This window comes from Girardinichthys multiradiatus, chromosome 2 (genome assembly GCF_021462225.1).
Source record: "Girardinichthys multiradiatus isolate DD_20200921_A chromosome 2, DD_fGirMul_XY1, whole genome shotgun sequence".
Classification (NCBI taxonomy): domain Eukaryota; kingdom Metazoa; phylum Chordata; class Actinopteri; order Cyprinodontiformes; family Goodeidae; genus Girardinichthys; species Girardinichthys multiradiatus.
In genome coordinates, this window is record NC_061795.1 from 29,928,286 (window position 1) to 29,954,447 (window position 26,162).

Here is a 26,162-nt window from a genome sequence, read left to right on the forward strand (position 1 = left end):
GGCTACCTCTGGGTCTATGGCCCAACCTCGGTTTTATCATATCATAAAACAGATGTGTGGATGTGTTCAGAGACCACTGCGATCATCATGCCAGAGACAGGTGTGTACTACTGACTCATATTTAACAATAACTCTGAACAAAGCCACATATGCAACCACATTCTCGTAGTTATTTTTTATTTATTTAAAAGGTTTCGGTTTGTTTTTCAATTGAATTATACAGGTTAGGTCATTTAAAGTGTTAAAAACATCTTGAATGGTTTATCTTAGTCTCATTCTTTTTACATCATACAATCCTGACATTTTCCCAGTGGTGTCCAGACATTTATATCTACAGTATATTGTCAGTTATATATTTCAGTCTAAAAGCAAGTTAGACTGTAAACAAATATTTCAAAAACAATAGATGTCATTTTTTTTTTTACGCCAAAGGATAATTGAAAACAATTAAAAATCCTGAGCGAGGTAATCATAATTCATACATGAACGGGTTAACACTGGTTCCAACTCCAGATAAAACAGCAAAAAACGCGGTTCGTGTGTGTTAGAATGGTCGGACAGCCCCAACCGGCGAACCTTGTGTAGCTCACTTGATTCTCCGCAGAAGCTCTCTCTCTGGTAGCCGGTTAGCACTATGGCGAACGTTGCGGACACCAGGCTATACGACATCCTCGGAGTTTCACCTTCTTCCTCTGAAAACGAACTAAAAAAGGTATGTGTCTTCTAAAATCGAAAAACAAATAACTGGGACCCAGGGGGAAAGGTGAGGTCGACGTGTTCAGAGCGTAATTTGGCCTAAATAAGAACCAACAACCATTGGGGGTAAGCTAGTTAGTTTACTGATTTCAAGCTAGTCTCGAAGCTTCCTAGCATGCTAGCTAACTGGAATACTCCTCTGCATCGCGCTTTAAAACACGAACCATCACGAAAACGACAAAGAATTACAATTAAAACCGTTTATATTATCAATCGCACCTGTATTTTATGGTTATAGGGCCTTCCCTAAAAACAAAGAAAGAAATGCTCTGGACTGCTAGAGGTTGCCGGTTGAACCAGTTAACCAAGCGACGTTTGGTCGGCTAATCTAGTCAAATTATGTATAAATAATATTTATTTCAATTGGATTGACTGGCAGTTAGTTAACCTAAGTAAATAACGTAGAAAAACTTGTGAGGTGACTAATGCAGGTTCTGTAAATGGATATAAAGAAGAAGCTGTGGATACTTCTCGGCCTTCTAGAAAACCTCGTGTAACTGTAGCAACCAGAACATACACTGTGTACTTTTCTTTTACACGTTTTTGGTTTAATAGTTTGGCACTATTTGACATAAATTTAGGTAAGAGAAAGCAGAACCTTAGACAGTTACTTTGAATTTTTTTGTATTTTCCTCTTGAAATCTATAACAAAGATCTTTTCAAGATTGTAGTTTGAATTTCCCTTTTTCTGTTGGCCAATGTTCAAAGTCGGCCAATTTTCAGTTGATCAAGTCTGGCCTGTGATCAGCAGGTTAGTTGCCAAAATACCTGCCATTTTATGTTGCATGATTAATAGTATGCATCAGAATGAAAATCTCCAACTTTTCTTGGGCCTTAAATGCGTCAAAAAAAATTGTTTAGTAAAAATCTGATAAAAGTTGGCTACAAATGCTTTAACTTTGGCAGAATCCCTGTTCACCCCTTCCCCTCATTTTAGGTCCACAATCCCAAATATTTTAGGGTGGTAGGTTGCCCCAGTTGTTTCTGCGAATTAGGAAGAGGGCAAAGGGAAACGGCTTTTTGGCCTTTAAAAGCAGATTTTTTTGGGTTACAGTGTATACACACAAATCTATATAAACTGTTACATAATTTTTATTGCACAATGACTTTTAGTTTTGAAACATTAACATAGTAGATTTCATATGACTTAATTATTGATCAACACAAAAAAAAGATAAAATACTTCCCAGTTTAAAATATCTTACAGTTACAACCATTAGAATGAATAGTTATATTGACAGCAATGTTTCACAGGTTTTCTAAAAGAACAGTTTGAAGAATATGGTAATTAAAGAGTTTATTTTATCAGTAATGGTTTCCATACCTGTAGATATCACTGGTTGAAAAAGTAAATAAATTCTTGGACTGGTGGAAGCTAACAGGGTATTCAGACATAGCTGATTTAGTCCACCTTGTTAGCTCATAGTTCTGAATTTAGCAGACCAGCTGACCGTGAATTCCCAGATAGTTTTAAACAACTACGATACCTGAAAAGCACAAGAACATACATCTTTGGCGCTGTTGCACAACTGGCAGTCTGACGTAAAAGCCAAAATTGTACACCATTGTTGCTGGTGCTGGATTGACGAGTCAGAGCTGATTAGATGAGTTCGTATAGCCGGCTCAATCAACGTAGTGACTGTCAATATTTCTGTTAATATTTCTCAATCACAGCCACAGCTTATGGTCAGTTTTTGTTATATTTATTTGTTAAATTAAGTTTACACAAAGCAGTTGGTATGTGTTTTAGTCCACTCAGCATCAGAATTGGCAGATCAGATCTTAAAGAAAACCAAAAATCTGTATCTGTCAGTAAGAGCATAAAAGCTACAGATTTAGAAACAAGAAGCTGGACAGTTTCATTTTAATTGTACCTTTCTTGTAAATGCATAAATCTATGCATTGTACACACACATCACATTTGAAACCCACTTAATCAATTGATGTATATTGTAAATACAAAGGTTTCAGAAGCTTTGTATTTTTTTTTTACCATTTGTTTGTAACCGAGCTTCTGTCTGTTTTTGACTACGGGAGATTAGGTTTAAGAACTGTAAATGCATTGAAGCGATTTCCTTTTAAAACTATTAAACGTTTAGTACAAAGAGTCCCAAATTTCTTTCTTTTGTTACAGGCTTATCGCAAATTGGCCAAAGAGTACCATCCTGACAAGAATCCTGATGCTGGCGACAAGGTATGAGCCTCCAAAACATTTAAGTGTCAATGTTATATTTGGGTGTAGCCAACAAACTGCCAGTAGCAAAGTATTCCCCTAAAGACTGGGACCAAGATGTAAAACCTCATTTAAATTTTCAAGATTTCTTAGGATCTCAAATTGTAATACTGGATGATGATCACAATAAAACATATTAAGTTGTGTTCCTCCTTTTTTTTTTTTATATTGTTTTACAAATAAATCAACACACATTTCAAAATGAACTGTATTTAGATTTTTACTTCTTGAAGAGCCTCTTAAGTTTTGCATTTATGTTAGTCTTGTTGTGCATCTAGTTCTCTCGTTCCTAGTTGATTTTTCGTTTTGCAGTTCAAAGAAATAAGTTTCGCTTATGAGGTGTTGACAAACCCAGAGAAGAAGGAGCTTTATGATCGCTATGGAGAGCAGGGGCTTCGGGAGGGAGGAGGCGGCGGCCCTGGCATGGATGATATCTTCTCTCACATTTTTGGTGGAGGACTCTTCGGGTTCATGGGGGGTCGGGGCAGTCGGAGTAATGGGGGCAAGAGGAGAGGAGATGATATGGTGCACCCTCTGAAGTACGTATTTTACCTTTTCCAAATATTTTAACAGCTCCAGAGGGTTGTTCATTAATAACCTGGTAATTTCTGAAAACCTTTTTGTCCCAGAGTTTCCCTCGATGACCTGTACAACGGCAAAACTACAAAACTGCAGCTTAGTAAGAATGTGTTGTGTAGCTCCTGCAACGGGTGAGTCCAGCTGTTTTAATTTCAGTTTGTAAATTGGATTGAGTCTTAAACCTCTCTGGTCTTTCTAAACATGTCTTTGATGAAAACATGGCTCCAGTAAGACAGTAATGCCTTCATTATTATGATAACGTTGGTCAATACTATGGAAGTGAGAGAATCATTATTGTTAGGAATATCCGGTAACCTTGATAACCTTGAGAAAAACAATAAAGCACGATTAATACACAAGTTTAAAGCAAAAATTTACAATATAGTGTTATCACTCTTTTATATGAAACTGATAAGCAATAGCCATTGCTTTTGAGGCTTAATCGTCCTTTTTGAATGTGTCTTTTCAGGTGTAGAATGAGCCGATATTGATTTTTATTTTCATTTTTATTTTTTTTTCCTGCAGGCTGAAATAAAATAAAATTTCAGTTTTTTTTTTACAGATGATTTGTGTTTTAAGAGTGTGTAATGTGTGGAGTACTGATGATAACAATGCTTATTTGTACCTATTTACTTGCAGTCAAGGGGGCAAGGCAGGAGCGGTACAGAAATGTGTGACATGCAGAGGAAGAGGAATGAAAATCATGATCAGGCAGCTGGCCCCAGGGATGGTTCAGCAAATGCAGTCTGTCTGCACCGACTGCAACGGAGAGGGTAACGCTTTCAAGCAAACGCACATCCCAACACTGAAAAACACAAATGATGTCAAATAAAAATCAGAACAGCGTTTTGTAAAAAGTCTTGTGTGTTTATCTTTGTCCAGGTGAGGTGATAAATGAGAAGGACCGCTGCAGAAAGTGTGAGGGTCAGAAGGTTTGTAAGGAGACAAAACTTCTGGAGGTTCATGTGGACAAAGGCATGAAGCACGGACAGAAGATCACATTCTCTGGTGAAGCTGACCAAGCACCAGGTGTTGAACCAGGAGACATAGTTCTGGTTCTTCAAGAGAAAGACCATGAGGTGATCCAGAACAAATTAAAGCTGACTTCTGTATTGCTACATTTTCTATAATTAATTGTTTCTAGTTTTGACAAATCTTTGAAAATGAATAAAAAAAACGTTTGTTTTGAATTTAAACAGGAATTCCGACGTGATGGCAGCGACCTTCACATGGTCCAGCGCATTGGCCTTGTTGAGGCTCTGTGTGGCTTCCAGATCACCATCACACACTTGGATGGACGTCAGCTGCTGGTCAAATACCCACCTGGCAAAGTCATTGAACCAGGTAAATATTTATTGTCCAAAACACATGTAACCTTAAACACACTATACTCAGGGTCAAACATGTCGGAGGCAGCATCGTGCTTTGGGAATACTTTTCTTCAGCAAGGAAGGGGAAGCTGCTCAGGGTTAACGAAAAGATGAGTGGAGCTACATACAGGGCAATAATAGAAGCTGTAAAAAGGATTTAAGACTGGGGCAGAGGTTCACCTCCCTGCACAACAATGACTAAACATTCAGCCAGAGTTCTAATGAAATGGTTTAGATCAAATCATATTCATGTCAGAATGGGCCCAGTCAAATTTAAATCAACCGAGAACTGGCCTGCACGCCTGAAACCGTGTGACATATGTCACAATGTTGGTGAATTCACAATAATGACATGACTTATAAATTATCAAATGCTTACCAAAGAGAAATGTCTTTCAGCTCTGGGCTCATTGCAAACATAGATCTCAGGTATCCAGCTTAAATAAAATGACATTTCCAATTTGTATCAACAAGGTTATATTGAAAAGTTGCTTCCGGGTACATCTGCTGTTTTGTCAATTTGACGAGAACATCTTATCCTTGTATATTCAAACCTTACTCTAAAGTGTATGTATTATATATGATTCTAAATCTTTATATCTTTACTTTCTGCTTGACTTTAAATCTATATTTTTGTGGCAGGTTGTGTCCGAGTGGTGAAAGGAGAGGGAATGCCCCAATACAGAAATCCATTTGAGAAAGGAGATCTTTACATCAAGTTTGATGTTCAGTTCCCAGAAAGCAACTGGATTAGTCCTGAAAAATTGAATGTGAGCTTCCTTTTGAAGAACTTCTAAATTTTTGCAATTAATAATTAAATTAATTTAGTGTTTTTATATATATTTAATTTTTGGTTTCTCTTAAAGGACTTGGAGAACCTTCTTCCAGCCCGTGCTGACAATCCCGACATCGCTGCAGATGCTGAAGAAGTTGATCTTGCAGAATTTGACAGAAGTCAAGGTTCTGGCAGTGGAGGCAGGAGAGAGGCGTATAACGATAGTTCTGATGATGAAGGCGGCCATCACGGCCCAGGGGTGCAATGCGCGCACCAGTAGAAAGACTCATATATAGACTTTCACATAAACACCCTTCAAGTTCCATTGCTAGCACCAGTCAAGACCTGATGCACATATACACATATTTCTCTTTCCATGCCTCCAGTGACAAGGTAATGCACAAAATCCTAATGAAAAAAAGGTTAATAAGCCTCCCTCCTCAGTTCCATTGTTCCAACACCTCAGAGAGATCGTGGTTGAGTGATGAAAGGTTTTTGTTTTGAGTTTGTAAATGTCTCCAGCAAGGAAGTCTGTCTTTATCCTTAGCTTTATCTTTTTCTGTGTAAAACAACTAGTCTAGTCTACAAACTGCAAATATTGACTATTTTGAGTTGCGATGTAATTCAGTCACAAAGGAGTGCATGTCGCTTCTTGCTAATGTTCTTGGTTATGCATTTCCAGAGTGACATGAGAAATCACCATACTTTTTAAAGTTATAGTCATGTGGCCTGTTGCCACATAAGCTAATCTGATTATACTTTTACATAGCTTCCCAAATATTTAACCAACATCTAATTCCTATGATAGTTCAACTTTAGGTTGTACTATTGTAAAGTAATAATGTAATTTACTTGTCGTTCTTTTTTTTTTTTTTTTTTTGAGTTTCTAGCTATTACAAACGATTCGAAAGCCCTGAACACCTGATGTTTTTTTTTTCCTTAGCCTGGAATATAAACGTCCTTATCGTGGCATGAATGTTTTGTGTGTTTGAAATCACAAGCCTTGCAGTTATGGGTTTTATTGGAGTTAACGACACACTTTATGTTTTACATGCGGTGGCTCAGTGTTTTTGAGCTTTTGCAGAATGTTCTAGCTTATTAGTCTGGTTGGTGTTGCTGCTTTGTGGTAAACTGCGGTGAAATTGGATACCAAATAAAGTGAGATAAGGATGAACAACCTAAATGTTTGCAGAGAATTTCAGATGTACTTATTTCACTTCTTACTTGAATTGTATTGTAGGAAACCTGCTTGGCACACACTCAATCCTTCTATATAGACTTCTTCCTGTCGTATGGTTATTAGCCAAACCTACTTCCCTTCACATGTTACAATATTTCCATCCTCATATCTGTAAATTAAAAACCAGTCAATGGGTGCATTTAACATTTACAGCGGCATCAGTTTGCAGCTACAACACTTTGACCCAATCGAGCAATGGTCAACATACAAATGTAAATGTTCCCATGAAGAAATTTAACTCGAGCCACTCTTGGATGTTTACATGCACCTCTGTGACTCATTGTGTATGTAACTTTGGCTTCTCTGGATAATGTGCACTGTTGAGGGGGGTTCTAGTGAAATTTCATTATTGTTGATGCTTATGGTTGTCAAGATAATTAAACTGTATATTAAACACCAGCATATGTGAATCTCAGTCTATTCAGTCATAACCTATCGGCTAAATTAGTGCCACAAAGAAAAAGGAACAAAACTAGCATTAAATCAATAGAATTACACCAAAATGTAATGTTATTTGAAAACTTGTTAATGCTTTGCTGTTTTTTTTTTCCTGCTTTTTTTTTTTTTTTTTGGTTAGGCTTAAATGTTTCAGATCATTTATCAGTTACTCTGAATAAATACAAAACCTCAAATAATTTTATTTATTGAGGACAACATTAAATGGTAAAAAACACTGCTGGCCAAAAAAACCATAAAGTCCCGTCTCATGTTTACCAAAAAACATCTTAATGATCCCTAAGACTTGGAAAAAATATTTGGTGGTCTAACGAGACAAAAGTGGATATTTTTGGAATGTGGCTCTCCTGTTGTGTCTGGTAAGGAACTAGGACAGGATTTTGGAAAAAAATAGTATAGTGAGAAGGGGAATACATGCAGCTAATTGCCCAGGGCATGGAATTGAACTGGGGACAGCTGCACAGAGGACTGCAGCCCCCGCACACGGTAAGCCTGCTCCTCCACTGAGCCATTGAGCGCTGCCCGGACCTGGAGGATTTCACGTAACAGTAGAACATTTCTGCTCTCTATCAGACAATCCAGAAGAATGTCTGGGCTACCCTTTGTGACCTCAAGCTCAACCTCAGGTTATGCAGCAGGATAATTATCCAAAGTACACCAGTAAGTCCTTACTAAAAAAAAGGCCAATCATGGAAGTGAACTACTGGAAGCATTACTCAAAAAATGTCCAATGTGGCTTACTTAAAATAATTCTGCAGAGAAGGGAGGACTCAAATGTCTTTACAGGGATGAAACAGATAAATTGCCAGTTAGTAACATTTCATAGGAGTTGTTGCTTTCAAGGTTGGAAAAGCAGTCCAGGGTTTTTTTTAGGGGGACTTTTTCACATAGTGCCCCGGTTGGTTATGGTCCCTTTTTTCCCTAAAATAAATGAATTGAAAACTATTTTGCATTTTACTCAGGTTATCTTGGTCTGATATTAAACTTTGATAATCTGAAACATGCAACTGTTCTAACAATATTATAAATTTTGTGAGTGGCAACTGCTTATTTACAGCACTGGAAATATGTTCATGTCTTGCATTAACAGTTGGGACACTGGGAGCAGACATCTTAAACCAGTCGCATCTCAGGTTGCTCCATCTTCTGTCTCGCGCAGAGCAATGGGAACTAGAAGTTCCTTAAATCCTGCCGTATTCCTAAAGGATACAAGAGCGTAGAGGTTTAAAACCAATGAATTTGCTTTATTTTTACTCTGAAGTGGTGCAGTTTACCTGTCTCTTTTCGACTGCATGATATAGGAGCGCTCTCTTCTGAGCTGCTCCAGTCGCTCTCTAACAACAGTCTTCTGCTGGGTCTTGTCCTCCTTTAACACAATATGTCACATCATAATTACACAGAACATAACATATTTTATGGTACTTTTTGAGTTATTTTGTTACCGGTGGTAAATCTTGTGTGAGATGCTTCAGCCTGTCTGTATGTTTAAGACCAAGCAGGTCCTCTTCTGCCTTTCTGTTCTGGATGATTGAAAGGCGCTCCTGAACCTGAGAAACAAACGGTATCAGTGCACATCTTTGTCTGGAAGTACTTTTTGTGTCCTGTTCATCGTTCTCACCCTAAACATTTGTCTCTTTTTATCTCTTTGATGCCTCTGTTCAAACTTTCTTTGCATGTCTACCAGGTTGCGCATCGTTCTCTCTCGTTCCACTGCTTGAACTCTCATTACTTCTTCCCTCTCCAATTGAGTAGTTTCCAACAATGTGGTTCTCCCAGAGAGACTGGACTCTATCTGCTAAACAAATAAATAGATAAAAATAGGTATTTTAATAAGGAATAAATATTGTTGGTCAGAACTTTACTCACACATATTATGGGCAGAGCTGTCATGTTAATTTAGGGTCTTTTAATGATGCACTTAAGCACTTCTTTTTCCTGATCCAAAAACAAAATAAGAATTGAGTGCACAACACAATACACACCCACACATTTGCTAGATTTCTTGTTTTCCAAATTCTGACTAAGCTCTTGACTATAGTCCACATTTTTGATACGACTGAGTAAGACTTCAGGAAGGCCATACACAAAACCTAATGTTAGCTTGCTTTATTCATTCAAGTCCCATTTGTTACTGCTTGGGCTTATTGTCCTTTTGGAATACACTGTGCTCAAATTACACCGGTCAAACGTTTTTGAACACCTTTCTCATTTAATGGTTTTCTTTATGACTATTTACATTGTAATAATCTAAAATATAAAAATGTTTAGTTATTTCACACTTTTTTTTTTTTACTACATAATTCTATGTGTGTTCATTCACAGGTTTGTTGCCTCTGGGGAGAATCTACAATTTAAATAGTCATGAAAATAAAGACACCCATTAAGTGAGAAAGACATTCTAAAGCTTTTGATCGGTAGTGTACATCTTTTTGAACCTTGGAGGAAATGAAACTTTGAGTTTTCATTATCTCTAAGCCATTATTATCATAATTAGAAGAAATAAAGGTCTCAAGTAGCTCACGCTGTGTGATATATGAGTTTCACTTTGTGGAAATGAGGGACATAAAATATTGAGTCTTTTCACAATATTCCTATGTTTTTAGATTTACCTGTATATTTAAAATTGCCATTTTGATGTGTGGATTAGAGAAAATACCCAAACTTGTGCACCCAAGTGTTGTTTTGAAAAGCCTATGGACGGGGGTCTGTTTGGCTCAGGTGGTAAAGCATCTGCAGAGGCTTAGGTACTCAATGTAGTTTGTAGTCCCAAGTTTGATCTCTGTTCTAGGGCCATTTGTTCTCTCTCCACCCACTTTCTTGACAAGTTAAAATTAAATAAAGCCCACCAGAGCCCTAAAAATCTTTAAAAAGATGATTGATTATGTTAGATGTCTAAGCAGTCCATCCTAAAACGGAATGGTTCCAAATGAATCTTTAACAGCCTCAAATTCATATGCTATTTGCGCCGATGATTAGCGTATGTAAACCTTTGAATGGAACTGCAGAAGTGACACAAAGTAATGCAATGTTGACAAAAACAAAATTTTTAACTGTTGATTCTTGAGAAGGAATCAGATCCTCATGGTTGGAGAGTTCTGACCCTCTGAGGTCCCAGAGTTCAGACTCGGTCGTCTCTCTGCTGGTGCTGGCTGTGTGATTGGATGCTCCATCGGCACTATACTCAAAGGAATCCCTTGAAACATGTGGCCATACATCCAGCAGGTTTTCTGGAAGTGAGTGTGGATCATTTTCAGGAGCAGCTTCTCCTTCATTTGGTTGGTCTCTTATTTGATTCCGGTTCAGGGACAACTAATTAAAACAAAGGAGGAGAAACCCAAATTAATGACAGTGAAAATGTAATGTGGCATGCTGCTAATGCAGTGCCTCTTCTACTTTCTTCCACAGCTGATCTGCAAAACTGCGCATCATGGTGAGCTAAAGCATCTACCTCTTCGCTGTCTCTCTCCTGAATAGTCTTTTCACATTGTGAGGACTTGAGATGGATTCCTATGCTGCTCAGGATATCCTGATACTGTTCTGCTTCCCCATCTTCATCCTCTGCCTTATAGTCTGCATCATCCTCGGGGGGTTTGCTCCAAGCAAGGGGGATCAAGGATCCCTGTTTCTCAAAGCTATCGAGGCTTTTTGTTTCACTGCTGTCTTCTTCCTTACAGTCTCCAGCCTCTGGAGCGAGAACATTGGACTGTGCATCCGGCACACACAGGATCTCCAAGTAGGGTAGCTCCTCCGTAACTGCCCCACAACCTAAGATAATCCAAAGCAGGTTATAGCCTCAGCTGTAGCAGTGGGCCTTCTGTTTTTGATTGTGCTTGCAATGCAAGTACCTGAGCAAACTTCCTGTTTAGCAGAAGCATCAGCAGGTCGGACTTCAACACATTCCCTGTTGGCTCTATTGATTAAGTCAGCGACTGTAGCAGGAACTGATCCTGCACAGATGTTTTCAACTTCTGCTGTGGAAGAAGATTCAGGTCCGATCTGATCATTGTTGATGTTTTCAGCCAACATGGAGCCAAGGCTGAGAGGGTCATCTGAGATTAGTAGATGGAGCAGATTGGTGAAGCATTGCATTTTTATTTCAACTTCATATTTGTCTCTCAGAGCTTTGGCAGCCTGTGAATCCTGGAAAAAACACACATTATTGCCCCTACACCCATGTGCATTAATATTTAACCCTGCACTGAATAGAAGGTTTACTCACCCGGTGCAGAAGAACTTGCAGTAATGCTAAAGCTTGGACCTCCTGAAGTTCCTTGAGATGCGTCAGAAGTACCAGGGTGCAGTCTGCCAGCAGAGTTTGTGACCACTGTTCCTGTATATTGATCTGAATGCTGGTTTGCTTTGAGCTGTTCTCACTTCCATTTTGTCTCTGGAGCTGAGCATGGATTTGTTTTAGCCTTTTTATACAGCCAGCCCTCAGGGAGGTTTGCTCTGCATCAAAGCGATCATCTAGAAACCGTAAACAAGATGTTGTTCCAGTCAGCAGTTTATATACCGTCATCATAGACATGAAAGCAAACTTCATTTTTGGCCTTGAATTACACATTTGAACACTTATTCTTCCAGGGTAAAATGATAACACAAGAGTGATTTCAGTCATTTCTGAAAACAAGAATCAGATGCAGAACTTTTACATTTATTGTGGATTTTCATACATATACTCCTCCATCAATATTTGCACACATATTCCTTAGCGAGTTGCACTTTGATCAACTTGATCACAGTTTTTGTAGCCATCAAAAAACATCTGGCATAATTTTGGTTGGATATTTGACCACTCTTCCTGGCAGAATTTGTAAAGTTCATTTTAATTTGTTGGTTTCTTCGTATGGACCTGACTTTTAAGCAAAAAGATGAGTTCAGATGAGGACTTTAGGACGTCTGTTTAAGACCTTCCAAGATCATTTCCTGTCAGAACACCCAGCTGTGTACAAGTTTCAAACATCTGACCCAAACTCATCCTGAGATAAAATGAAATTAGTTATGTTATAGTTCCAGGGGGAACCCAGGAACTATAAAGACTCAAGTCAGTTGTAAACTGGAAGACGCTGAAGCAGGTCAACGTGAACTCAGAGGATTTTAGACAGGAAAGAAGGGCTGTTAACTGAAATGTCATTATAAATTCATAAAAAAGTCAAATGCCTTCTGGAGAGGTTTTATTTTCAGACAGTGTTTGAGCTATAGGTCACCAACCTCAACCCTATAGAAAAATTTTGGACAATGCCTAAAATCAAGGCCTGTGCCAGGAGACCAATGTATTGAAATGAGCTCTAACATTTCTGATAAGAGAAAGGATAAAATATTGGACAGAATAATACCAGGACCTTGTTGATGATTACAAAACTGTATGGTTTCTTTGCAATGTGTCAAGGTAGACATATCTTCATATTAGTGTGGGTGTTTATATGTGGAGCCTATGTAAATTAGAGAATATCCACAAAATATTTTAAGTTGTGCACCAAATATTCATTAGAGGTGGTTCTGATAACATCAGTCATCATTAAAAGCCTAAAAATAGCATTCCTCTTAATATTCTTGTCAATGAAGAGTATAGGGCTGCAACTAACGATAATATTGCTAATCCATTAATCTGTTGACTTTTTTTTCTGGAGTTACGATTAATAATCGGATAGCAAAAGGTGCTTAATAGGATGTCTTTTTTTTTCAGATTTGAACCAGGTGAAGCAAAAGCTATGCCACTTGGCGAGTTCTGGACAGAAATGCAAAATGTATATATTATTTGTACAGTTTTGGCCTGATTACAGCTCTGAGTAGGTTGTTCATTCAGGAAATGACATTTTAGAGTTTGTATGTTATAGTTAACGATTATTCGATTACTTAATTATTTGACGGTTATTTCAATAATCGATTAATCACGATTAATCCGATTAATTGTTTCAGCCCTTGAGGAGTCTGTGTAAATATCTGACCAGAATGGAAACTGACTGCAGCAATGAGCAGGTATCAGAGTAAAAAAACAAAAAACGTACTGTCATTTGGAGGCATCGTGCAACCTGACTCTTGTAAATCTTCCGGGGAGATCCCGTGCACCAACTTGAGCAGGTGCTTCCTCTCCATTTCTTGAGTCAGCATGAGTAGCTGCAGTTCTGTCTTCTGACAAAGTTTTAGTTTGGTTAAAAATAAGAAAAGAATCTGCTGTGCTCTTTAATAAAGATTTTAAGCTACATAAAAAGCATTACAGGCTGTCTGATAACTGGGATTAAAGTCTTTCAATGTCTAGAAAATGCATCCACATCTTGCTTTTACCATCAATGTTGAACAAAACCCTAAAAAACATGGATCTTTAGCTTATATTAAAGGTGCAAATAAAGCAACAATTGTCCTCTACAAGTTGCCTGAGGTAAGCAGTAGAGAGGTGAAGGCAGTTCTCCATTGTTATATTTACAGTACCTGCTGAAGAGTCTCAAAGTGCTCCTTTCCTTCCTCTCCTTTGTCTTCATTTTGTAGCCACAGAGTGACCTGTTCCTCTCTGCATGGACTGAAAACCTGCGGCCTAAAGATTAGGATAAAGTTAGAGTGAATGTGCAAAAACGCTGTTGAGAATCCAAATCCTTTTCAGCTGTTAGTTTTGTCAACTAAAAAAAAGGCGAAACTCCTGTATATTGTTAAACTTGCAAACTTTTTATAAGCAACATTTCACATAAGGAGGAAATGTTGGAGTTTCACCCTTTTTTTTTCTGGTTTTGGGGTTTGGCCTCTTTTTTTTCCCTACGCACCTCTCACAGTTTTAGATGTATGAAGTTTGGTTCAACAATTTTGTAAACTCACCATAACTCCCAGGATAGACGAGATGCTAGCAGAGCGCTGTAGGACGTTTTCTCCCTCTGAGCTCTATAAATGGCCAGAATGACGTGGAGATACACCAATCTCAAACTGTCATTGCACAGTCTGAAAGAAAATAAGTTAATTTACTCCTATCCTGCTTAGAGCTTTGTCCAGCACCATGTTCATTATATTTAAGGCACAACTGCAAACCTGGACTCTGTGGGGCTAAATACAAATACAGTTTACAGTTTTTAGACATTTATTCTTTAAAAACATAGAGAACCATGTGTCATTGTCCTTCCACTTCACAATTATGCACTTCTTTGTGTTGCCATATGGTTGTATTACGACAAATGTAAAACAAGTTTAAGGTGTATGAAGACTTTTGCAATGCAATGTACAATACGGGAGCAGTTTATTTTTTAGCGACTCCTTCTCAAAATAGAAGCACAAGAATGTATAGCCTGTAATTACCTTGGACCCAGGAACATCAACTCATTTTGTTCTTGTTGACAAAAAGTGTGTAACTCATTCAGGAAAGCAACAGCAGACCAGGACTGTTCCCTCAACTGTGAACAGCTTGTTCTGAAAATATATATATTAGCAAAATGACATTGCTTAAAAATGTATGTTTTTAACTTGTATTTTTACTATCTTCTGTTCTGTTTTAATAATCTAAGAATAGCCAAAATGTCTGTTATAAAACAATAAATGAACATTTTTTGTATCTCTCCAAGCAAAAAAAATCGTATGTGAACAAGCATTACAATTACGTGACAATCAGAATAATTGTGAAATCTATCACAACAATGTAACACGTTTTTCCTATGTTTGCAAAGTTAGCTTTTCCAAGTAAAATTCAAGTTTAAATTTTCCAAGTAAAATTTAAAGTTGAATTGTTGTAACCATACAAAGCTTGCAGCAGGCAACTAGAAATTCATTGAAAACTGTCCATATCCTCAACAGAAAGAGGCCTCATTAGATTAATAAAAGATTCTGTATTTTTTGCACAGACTTTTGTATAGTTTTACATGTACTGAACACACATACAATACCAAATCTTTGGTTCAAAGGAGAATGGCGTATTTGCAAATTTGCTGTGTGTTACTTGTATATTCTGAATGCTCCAGGCAGGAAAGCCAAGCCCAGTAAGTCAGCAGAATGCAAAGCTTCCTCTGCCATAGTTTCCAGTGCCTCCACTTCCTTTAACTGTTGCCAGGGAAGCAGCGCCTCCCAAACGCTCGGGGCTGAGGAATCACCAGAAACACGTGAAGCGGGAACACATCTGAAGCACAATGCATTATTTGGTGTTGTGAGCACAAGTCAGATTGACATGCCCTTACTGTGGTGCTCCTGAAGCATTTCTGTATAAAGCAAGTGAGTCACCACATCATATTTCCCTTCCACTAGAAAGAGGACATCTGACAAGGAGATGGAGCCCCATGTCTGACCCCTGAGGCCCAACCTTCGATTACACCAGGCGGAGGGCAAAATGCTATGAACACCCTCTGATGCCAGTCTGAAGAGAAACAAAGACACATAAACAACATAAATACATAAAAAAGCACATCACTGAAGAGATTGCTTCTCTGAATTACGTTATAGACAAAAGGCTTTAATATTGTGTTGCTCAGGGTAGACTACTCAGGAAATTACCTAAAATGAAGACTAAAGGTAAAAAATGTGGGATATCAACATTGTGCCATGCTTCTAATGTTATTGCCAAAGGGAATATTTTCAAATCATACTATTACATGCTTACCTTGCCCAGCACTGCTTGGCTGCTTTATGGAGCCTCTTCATGTTTGTCATTGTGTCACAGAGCTGCTTTTTTCCCAGCACTTTCTCTGCCTGTATATAGACGGTGAAAGTTGATAAGAGTCAAACCAAAAAGCTTTGTTTCCCTGGCTACATCCAACCACTTACCAGGAAAATGTCTGTTTCAGCTGTTTGAGGCAGCAAGAGTCCTGACTCAGAGTTGTAAGCGTTTCTAAAAAACTCAGAGTCTTTTCTTTGGAACACATTTTGCAACATGTGATGAAGATTCCCACTATTTAGAAGCTGGCAGTCCCAGTAAAGCTGCAAAATAGCACATTTTCTTAGCATTAAATGCAAAGTATTAAGTAACAAATTTATTATAATACAGCAGAATTATTGTACCATTTCCTTCCTTTCCTTCGCCCTTTCCATTTCCAAGAGCACATCCAAAACATTTGCACCAACACAGGACCAGGCTTCATCACCTCCTGCAACCTGAAACACAAACAGTTCTGACAAAAAAGTACCACTGTTATTGCTGCATGTTAATTATGTTGTTTTGTCTATTTTATGCTAAAACAAACTCGAAAAGAGAACCAATAATTTTGAGAATTTATCAACTATAACATAAACATTCACATATTTCCACACTACATTGACAACATAATAAAGACACATTGTTTCTGTTGTCTTCTTGTATGTTTCATTTAAACACACTCTGCTGGAGCCTACATTTCATTTTCACTTGCTTAAGCTGAATATAAACAACCACTTTTTTAAACCCTCTGCTTTAAATTTCTTGTTGAAATGAGAGGCAGCTGCAGTTGTTTGTAAAATTTAGCGGGACAGAAACGCTACACAATTCTAGTTCTGTGGTATGAACCCCCTACAGGTTAGCAATGTTGGTAAAATCAGTTAACACATAAGACAGTCAGAGATTGCATAACTCCACCACCCAACGTAGGGTCACTGATGACTAAAAAAGAAAAAATCACTACCAAAATTGGATGGAATCTTCCATTGGCTAAGACACACCTCTGGTAATAAATTCATAAGAATTTGCCTGCAACTTAATCCACAAAGTTGCTAACACACACACAGATAGATAAACAAACGCAACTGAAAACATAACCTCCTTGGCAGAGGTAATAAGGACCAAGTTAATTTTTGAAATTAAAATTGGCCCTTCCCCTGGGCCTCCTCCTGGTTGGAGGAGTGCCCAGGTGAAGAGCTGCTGCAGGACACGCTGGAGGGACTATGACTCTTGGCTGGCCCGGGAACGCCTTGGGCTCCTCCCGGAGGAGTTGGAGGAGGTTCTGGGGAGAGGGACGTCTGGGTCTCTCTACTGAGTATTCTGCCCCTGAGACCTGGTCCCGGATGAGGTAGAAGACGACGAAACGAAGCTTAATTTTTGAAATGCTGAAGTATAGATTTTTTGCTGTGAGGAAATTGCATTTATTCATCTTTCTATTAAAGTGCAAATCATGCATCTCTGCCTACATTTTACATGATTTTACCAATACTACAAATCTCTGTTCTTGAAATACTTCAAGAGTAGTATAACAAAATCCATTTTTGTTTTCTAGTCTAACTAGCAATTAACTAAACAATTAACTAAACAAAATATGTTTTGGCAATTTAATTCAGTGGTCTGAATATACATTTATTGTGTTTATATAATAGCTGTTGATAAAATGTACAGTTCAACAAGGAGGATTGAAGAGCCCTGAACAAAGAGCTGAGTGAAAGTCATATGAGATAGGAGCATGTGGACACAACAGGGTGAAGAGTCAAGGACAAGCTTAATTTTTTTTTCTTGATTTTACTGAACATAAAAATGGTAAAATGGCAGTTTATTGGCTATATTTTGACAGCATAGTTTTCAGTGTATATGCTGTATGGTATGTCTGTCTGTCACATACATGTTTCTACCTCTAAACGCATGTTGTCCACCTGAGTGGACGTGTGAAAAACCCTTCTTAAAGTCTGAAGAAAAAAAGGTTCATGCCCAAAGATTATTGAAAACACTCTGGGGGAACAAATGGAGTGAAGTTATAATTAATGCATGAAAGGGTTAATCCCTGAAATTATTCCTCATGAATAAGTAATTCAAAATTGTTCTCTTTATTCGTCCTTCCTTTTCTGCTGCAAAGTAAAAGGCTTGAACATTTTCCCACAATGATTATTTTAATTCTGCTGCCCAGGGTTTATAGTATTCTCCTGAGATATATGAATAAATAAACTGCTGCTGCTGTTACCTTTTTCATGGCTGCTTCAGCTTCGCCTCTGTTGGAGGACACATGAAACACTTTGCAGAAGAGGAGACTCACGTCTTCAGTGGAAAACTCTGCTCCAGCAGGCATGCCCAGACACTGGTAAAGAGCAGCAATAAAATCCTGCAAGCGCACACTCAGTTAGGCTTAGACATTTGCAGGAAAAACAAACATAGTAGCAACACATTCTCAAAACATCTTACCTCCTCCATGTTTTTCCCACTCTGGGCTGATGAATTATACAGAATATCGCTAAGGTTACAGCAGCCAGATCAGTTTACCAGAAAACAAAGTGTCCACGTTTATGGCAGAGGCAGACACAGGGGAGTGAAATGTCACACAAAAACACAGAAACTGAAGTGAAGGTTGTTTGATTCTCATGTAACTTCAAGAGAGAGCCGCTTCTTCTGTATTGTTTACATTAAACTCAAATTAATAAAAATAAAGATGGTAAAAATTATTATTTTTATGCTGTAGCATCCAATGGAAACACACATTTCTGTCAGAGTTTAATTTTAATCATTTCAATTTAATAAAGCTAATCATGCAAAAGGATTCCATCTTGATATGTTCTTTGTTGTAGAGCAAAACTGCCTTGGCACATATAGGCAACCAGCTTCTCTACATGGTATGTCTAAAATACCAAGACAGGACATGAGAAAAAATAACAACTTCGAGCTACCGGTTTCTGTTTATCTGCTGTTTTCAGTCTCTCCTCTTTAGAAGGAAACAAAAGGACATGGTCTCATTAATGTAACTAATTCTAAATACCTCCTAAAACCTCATACATTTCATTCCTTTTATCTAATAGGATCTTTACTCAGTAACATTTGAGATGCAGAATATCAGGATACATTGATCATTAAACAGGAAATTGAACAGAAAATGGAACAAAAATAATAATAGAAATTTTATTTATTTGAGAATTATAAAACAAAGTGAATCTGAGATTATGCAGCCTATTGTACATACAGTCAGACATTGCACATTTTTAACCTCATCGTAAACAAGTGCTTTTATTATTGTTAAAAATACTTTTGCATACTCACTGAAAATACCTCATAGATGTGTGACCATAAGTAGGGAAAATATTCGTGGTTTAAATACTCAGTGCTGGTTATAAAAACATTTTATCTTCAGCCATTTTGTTTACATCCTTTGACAAAGCACCCATACATTTTGTCACATATGATTTAAGGTCAACACAGAAACAGCAGAATGTGCCTTTGTGCATATGGGCGGGCATTCCTCTGTAACCGAGCAGTCTGAGCATTACAAAGTGCTGTCGTGAATGATCTTGGGGCACTTTTCTGGCTGAATGCAGTAGTTGTTATGGAGAACCAGACCAGCAGGACACTGGCAGCCCGGCACGCAGGGCTTGAAGCAGTGACTCTCTATCACCCCCAGTGGTACGTCAACATTAAAGCATGTTACGGGGCACGGTGGGCCACACTCGTCAAATACAAAACCCCTCTCCACAGGACAGCCCACAGCTGGTGAAAAAAGATGGAAAGAAACAAAATATTGAGAAACGTTGAACATAGAGAAGTCTGTTGTTTTAAGGGAAGGATATCCTGGGCTGTGCAAAGGCTCAGGAGAACCTTCGGCTATGTTGTTTAAAGGAGAAGGGCTACATTTCTGTGCACCCTTATGGAACAAGGGTAGACAAAACATGTGCAATAATTAGTCATTTTTTATTTTCAATGAATCAGACTTTCCTGTATCCCTTTGAAGTGGTCTTGAGCAACATGTATGTAAAAAGTATGCACTCCCTTACAGAATTCTTGTCTGTATTTTATTTTGGTCACGTTATTTGTTTCAGATCATCAAACAAATTATAATATCAGATAAATATAACCTGATGAAATTCCAAAAGCATATTCTAAATGATAATAAATGATAATGAATTAATTAAGGGGATAAAAACAATCCAAATCAGGCTGTTTCTATGTAGAAAAAAAATGATCCTAAACCAAATAAGTGCAACAACTGCCATGAAACATTTGCGAAGACTGGTGATGAGTCTTTTAAATTGCCATAGAGGAATGATTACCCACTTGTTTTTGCAGAATGTTTAAAATTCAGCCACAATATAGGGTTTTCAAGCATGAACGCCCTGTTTAAGGTCATGTCATCATCTCAACAGGATATAAGTGAGGACTTATACCAACTCCAAAACTGTACATCACTGGTGTGCTCATTGTTCTGAGGCACATCACATGTGCACTTGAGGTTAGGGTCATGAACTGATGATGAGACACTTCTTCAAAAGTTTCTGGTAGAGAACAGAATTAATTGTTCCATCAATTACAGCAAGTTGCCCAGGTCCTAAAGCAGCAAAGCATATCCAGATCATCACCATTCTCTATGTTTGATTGTCAGTATGGAGAGATCAGTGGTGGTTTAAACGGTTTGAACAATACTGTATCTTGTGGACACCTTATTTACTGATTTACAGTCCAATTTTGGTTGTTGGAAGGATCCTGAAAGCAGTCGCAAACCATTTTTAAGACTTAGTAAAAATGATTTGATGAATACATTTTACTTACCACACAGTGATGTGCTCCTCCACTGTAGGATGACCCCTGCTTCTCTGCACTGGCTGGCATAGGCCTCCAATGCGTCACACAGGCACTCGTCAGCATTGGCCCCACAAGCACAGAGGTCATAGACGCAGGCGCCGTACCATGGTTCAGGTGGAACAACGCGGTGACAGGGCTTGAAGACGGCAGACTTGAGAACTTTACAGTGGGCATTGGCCCCCTTCCTGGCCTGGTATCCTGCACTTTTACAGGGATCAACATCTTCTCCGGGAAGACAGGATGAGACTGAATGGTTTCTGGTTGTCATCTTAAATGAGAGAGTTTTATAAGCATGAAACAACATTAAACAACCTTCTTTTTTGGTCCTTCTCATTTGGTATTTTAAAACATACCCTCCAACTGTTGCCAAATTCAGCCTCTGATGGGGTAAGTTGGCCGGTGGACATTTTGAGGTCATCCTGGGGATACTTGTTGAAGTTTCCACAAAGGCCACAGGTGCGGCCCTTGTAGGAGCCTGGAAGGCTCACTTCCAGGTGTGAACGGGGTCTCCACAACAACTGGAGGTGAACCAAGAGACATGTAAATGTGTCATTTTAATGAACTTTACACTAGATCTGAGGTAGTCTCGCACCTTTAATCCAATGTTAGTGTTGAGTAGGACAGTGTTGGCTTGCCGTTCTATAAAGATATATGGTTCTCTTAGAAAAGGCAATGTCACAACTTCTTCATTCACCTGAAGAACAGAAAAACTGTTTAGTGGACATGTTACACAGAATGGTTTAACTTCATCTTCAGCTTTTTAAACACACAAACCTTCACAACAAATTCTTGGAGCAGCTGTATGGCAACATCTCTTATGGAGATGGTAACCTCCTTGGTCCAGGACACCCCTTTACGCCCACGATCATCATTTGTTACAAGAACGCTGCACAAACGGAGATGAGCTATTAATGTTTTCATAATTAACTTCAATTCTCAAACTTGAGAACGTTGCTGCAAGCCTTCCTCCTTTATCTCTCTGCACATTTCCTGACAGATTACTGTCAATAAAGACCAATTGAGCCACAAAATAAAAAAAAACAAGGAAAATAAAAATGCTTAAATCATCAGCAAGCATAAACAGCGACTTGCAAAAGGATCCCCCCCCTTAAACCTTGTCACATTGCAAACAGTAATATATTTTATTATTTCATGCCAACATAATTTAACAATTGCAAAATGACACATTATTTTCTAAATGTTGCAAATAAAAATCAGTGTCAATGCACTGCAGAACCACCCTTTGCTGCAGTAACAGCTGTAAGTGTTTTGGGGTATGTCGTTACAGGCATTGCACCGGTAGACATGGACATTTTTGTAATTTCATCTTTGCAAAATAGCTCAACCTCAGTCAGATTGAACGGACAGCATTTGTGACCATCAATTTTTGAATTGTGCCATGAAAAAATGGGATTTAGTTCTGGTTTTTAACATACAGACATGCTTTGATCTAAACTATTACATTACAGCTCTGATTGTATGTTTAGGGTTGTTGTCCTGCTTAAAGGTGAATCTCCACCACAATCTTAAGTCTTTCAAAACCTCAAACAGGTTTTCTTATTATTTTGTCCTGTATTGAGCTCCATCCATCTTTCTATGAGCTCCTGACCAGCTTCCCTGTCTCTAATGAAGAAAAGGGTCCCCACATCATGGTGGCATGGTGGGGATGGTGTGTTTTGCGGGATGTACAGTGCCTTGTGAAAGTACTCGGCCCCCTTGAACCTTTCAACCTCTTGGCACATTTCAGGCTTCAAACATGAAGATATAAAATTCTAATTTTTTGTGAAGAATCAACAACAAGTGGGACACAATCGTGAAGTGGAATGAAATTTATTGGATGTGTAAAACATGTTTAACAAATAAAAAACTGAAAGTGGGGCGTGCAATATTATTCGGCCCCCTTGCGTTAATACTTTGTAGCGCCACCCTTTGCTGTAATTACAGCTGCAAGTCTCTTGGGGTTTGTCTCTATCAGTTTTGCACATCGAGAGACTGAAATTCTTGCCCATTCTTCCTTGCAAAACAGCTCGAGCTCAGTGAGGTTGGATGGAGAGCGTTCGTGAACAGCAGTCTTCAGCTCTTTCCACAGATTCTCAATTGGATTCAGGTCTGGACTTTGACTTGGCCATTCCAACACCTGGATACATTTATTTGTGAGCCATTCCATTGTAGATTTAGCTTTATGTTTTGGATCATTGTCTTGCTGGAAGATAAATCTCCGTCCCAGTCTTAGGTCTCTTGCAGACTCCAACAGGTTTTCTTCCAGAATGGTCCTGTATTTGGCCCCATCCATCTTCCCATCAATTTTGACCATCTTCCCTGTCCCTGCTGACAAAAAGCAGGCCCAAACCATGATGCTGCCACCACCATGTTTGACAGTGGGGATGGTGTGTTCAGGGTGATGAGCTGTGTTGCTTTTACGCCAAACATATCGTTTTGCATTGTGGCCAAACAGTTTGATTTTGGTTTCATCTGACCAGAGCACCTTCTTCCACATGTTTGGTGTGTCTCCCAGGTGGCTTGTGGCAAACTTTCAACGAGTCTTTTTATAGATATCTTTGAGAAATGGCTTTCTTCTTGCCACTCTTCCATAAAGGCCAGATTTGTGCAGTGTATGACTGATTGTTCTCCTATGGACAGACTCTCCCACCTCAGCTGTAGATCTCTACAGTTCATCCAGAGTGATCATGGGCCTCTTGGCTGCATCTCTGATCAGTCTTCTCCTTGTTCGAGATTAAAGTTTAGAGGGACGGCCGGGTCTTGGTAGATTTGCAGTGGTCTGATACTCCTTCCATTTCAATATGATTGCTTGCACAGTTCTCTTTGGGATGTTTAAAGCTTGGGAAATCTTTTTGTATCCAAATCTGGCTTTAAACTTCTCCACAACAGTATCTCCGACCTGCCTGGTTTGTTCCTTGGTCTTCATGATGCTCTCTGTGCTTTGAACAGAACCCTGAGACTATCACAAAGCAGGTGCATTTATACGGAGACTTGATTACACACAAATGGATTCTATTTATCATCATCAGTCATTTGGGACAACATTGGATCATTCAGAGATCCTCACTGAACGTCTGGAGTGAGTTTGCTGCAATGAAAGTAAAGGGGCCGAATAATATTGCACCACTTTTCAGTTTTTTATTTGTTAAAAAAGTTTGACACATCCAATAAATTTCATTCCTCTTCACGATTGTGTTCCACTTGTTGTTGATTCTTCACAAAAAATTTGAATTTTATATCTTTATGTTTGAAGCCTGAAATCTGGCAAGAGATTGAAAAGTTCAAGGGGGCCGAATACTTTCGCAAGGCACTGTACATCAGAGTGGACCCTTAAAATAGTTCACCTTCTGATTCAGTTGCAGCATTCACTCTTCTGTAGTTAACACCTACCATCAGTTACAGTTACTCGCAATAACCTGAAATCAAGCTCAGGCCTAAATGGCTTTCTTCTTGCCACTCTTCCATAAAGGCCAGATTTGTGCAGTGTACGACTGATTGTTGTCCTATGGACAGACTCTCCCACCTCAGCTGTAGATCTCTGCAGTTCATTTAGAGTGATCATGGGCCTCTTAGCTGCATCTCTGATCAGTCTTCTCCTTGTTCGAGATGAGAGTTTAGAGGGACGACCGGGTCTTGGTAGATTTGCAGTGGTCTTACATATTACAATCTAGATGACTGGTCTCCAATCTCATATGATCAGAGCCACTTTTTCCACATGTTTGTGTGCCTGACATGGCTCACGGGAAACTGCAAAGATGGCATCTCATTGCTTCCTTTCAACAATAGCTATCTTCTTGCCACTCTTCCATAAAAGCCATATTTGTAGGGAGTATTACTAAATGTTGTCCTGTTGACAGACCTTCCCACCCAAGCTGTGGATTTCTGCAGGTCCTCTAGAGTTACCATAGGAGCAGACCTTTCGCCTACTTCTCTGATTTCGCTCATTTTGCCCAGCTTATATGTGGACAGTTATGTCTTGGAATATTTTAAGATGTCAATTGTATAATTGAAATTTCAAATAATGAATTACACAGTGCTCTGTAATATGTTCAAAACTTGGGATATGGGTTTATAAGTTAAAAAACCTGACTCTCTCACCGGAAGTCTTCACCTTTACAATCCATCGCCAGGATATACGTGCACGTCCCCTGGAAGTGAAACATGCGTCCATCGAAGGTGCGGTAGTGAGGGTCACCAAAGGTGATGCAAGTAGCTGGACTAGAAAGGCAATGTGGACAGCACAGCCCTGGAATGACTGCAGGCATCTCGTCCTGTAAGCAAACAGAGATAGATTGGGTTTCACTGGTGACCATATTCGATAAATCAACACTCAGGTTTCTGCACCTTTGATATGTTGAAATTCAAGTAATTTTCAAGTACCTTTAAGGTGACTTTCTCAGATGATCTGTGCTTTTATTTGATAAATAAAATATAAATTTAAATATATTGCCTGCTGTGTCTAAAGTTCATGTGAATATAAACAGAACAGTTATAAATTACTTTACTTAAATAAAAGGATTTGGGGAAAATGATTGGTTTTTTTAAATTTAGCTTATTTTGGTTGAAATTTGACTAATTTATGTGTCTTTTAACTTTTAACTTTACATAATTTCTACTTAGAAATATTAATAAAAAAGCATGCAGTTTCATTGATGCAGTAACAACAGTTTGTTTTATAGGGATAAGCTAAAACTGTATACTCACTGCTGCACAGGTGAGAGGAGGACAACGTTCACTCCGACAGTGGACGTCTCCCGACACACACGTGCAACTGGTACATTCATCCACCTCCCACTGTTCGTCAGAGTGATACATGGTTCCTTGGTACAAACAGGACTCCTTTGAATCTGTAACATAGGCACACATGAAAAAAAGATTTTAAAAATGCAAACTCAGAAAAGAAAAAGAAAATTAGCCATCAGCATGCAGGGTAGCAGCGGGAGCTTATTTTGTTTGCTGCCTCAGATACCTTGGCATTCGTTGCAGCATTTTCCTGGAAGCTTTACTTGTGCTTGCCAATTCGCACAAACTGCAGGAGGGCACTCCTCAATGCTGCACTCAGTGTGGCCCAACTGAAGATCCATGTAAAATCATGACATTGATTTATCAAATCATCACATACAAGCTCTCGGAAAAGTTAAATACATCACAAGAAAAACATCATTCAACATCAAACTGTTGTTTCTCTACATTGTATTGGAACTTTTTTTTTCTACATTCATGCTCTGAAATTCAAGAAGCAAGTAACTTAATAGCTGCTCAACGATAAGTTTAATGACTTTTAGTTTCTGGACCAGGGGTCTCCCACTCTATCTTTTCGAGAACCACTGTTGTGA

General features: G+C 38.6%; 3 protein-coding genes across 6 annotated transcripts in view; 1 reads left to right on the forward strand and 2 right to left on the reverse strand.

Annotated features, from left to right (window-relative positions):
- Nucleotides 1–544: 544 nt before the first annotated feature.
- On the forward strand, nt 545–7,352 carry dnaja2b (DnaJ heat shock protein family (Hsp40) member A2b). Its single transcript, XM_047350979.1, has 9 exons — nt 545–712; nt 2,891–2,950; nt 3,302–3,528; nt 3,619–3,699; nt 4,208–4,341; nt 4,451–4,647; nt 4,768–4,912; nt 5,581–5,708; nt 5,805–7,352. The coding sequence occupies exons 1-9, from the start codon at nt 635–637 to the stop codon at nt 5,991–5,993; spliced, it is 1,239 nt and encodes a 412-aa protein (XP_047206935.1). The 5' UTR covers nt 545–634; the 3' UTR covers nt 5,994–7,352.
- LOC124858746 lies at nt 6,545–18,383 on the reverse strand. 4 transcript variants are annotated; one of them, XM_047350952.1, is made up of 18 exons: nt 18,230–18,383; nt 16,374–16,466; nt 16,140–16,292; nt 15,976–16,064; nt 15,557–15,732; nt 15,322–15,460; nt 14,688–14,798; nt 14,217–14,336; nt 13,839–13,941; nt 13,418–13,538; nt 11,629–11,876; nt 11,255–11,549; nt 10,858–11,174; nt 10,461–10,718; nt 9,028–9,204; nt 8,852–8,956; nt 8,684–8,775; nt 6,545–8,608 (listed from the first exon to the last, which is right to left on the reverse strand). In XM_047350952.1, exons 1-18 carry the CDS (start codon nt 18,332–18,334, stop codon nt 8,539–8,541), a joined length of 2,772 nt encoding a protein of 923 aa, XP_047206908.1. In that variant the 5' UTR covers nt 18,335–18,383; the 3' UTR covers nt 6,545–8,538. The 4 variants fall into 4 exon arrangements, with proteins under 4 accessions (XP_047206908.1, XP_047206916.1, XP_047206900.1 ...); XM_047350960.1 differs by having other exon boundaries at nt 9,028–9,201; nt 13,418–13,541; XM_047350944.1 differs by having other exon boundaries at nt 13,418–13,541.
- Nucleotides 18,384–19,141: 758 nt separating this feature from the next.
- LOC124859759 (kielin cysteine rich BMP regulator) overlaps nt 19,142–26,162 on the reverse strand; it is a 33,803-nt gene continuing 26,782 nt past the window's right edge. Inside the window, exons 37-44 of the mRNA XM_047352602.1 lie at nt 25,796–25,898; nt 25,531–25,673; nt 24,925–25,097; nt 21,601–21,712; nt 21,419–21,520; nt 21,180–21,344; nt 20,794–21,094; nt 19,142–19,737 (exon numbers count right to left, since the gene is read on the reverse strand). Of these exons, the coding sequence (XP_047208558.1) occupies nt 19,517–19,737; nt 20,794–21,094; nt 21,180–21,344; nt 21,419–21,520; nt 21,601–21,712; nt 24,925–25,097; nt 25,531–25,673; nt 25,796–25,898 (1,320 nt within the window). The 3' untranslated portion in view covers nt 19,142–19,516. The remainder of the gene's footprint in view (nt 19,738–20,793; nt 21,095–21,179; nt 21,345–21,418; nt 21,521–21,600; nt 21,713–24,924; nt 25,098–25,530; nt 25,674–25,795; nt 25,899–26,162) is intronic.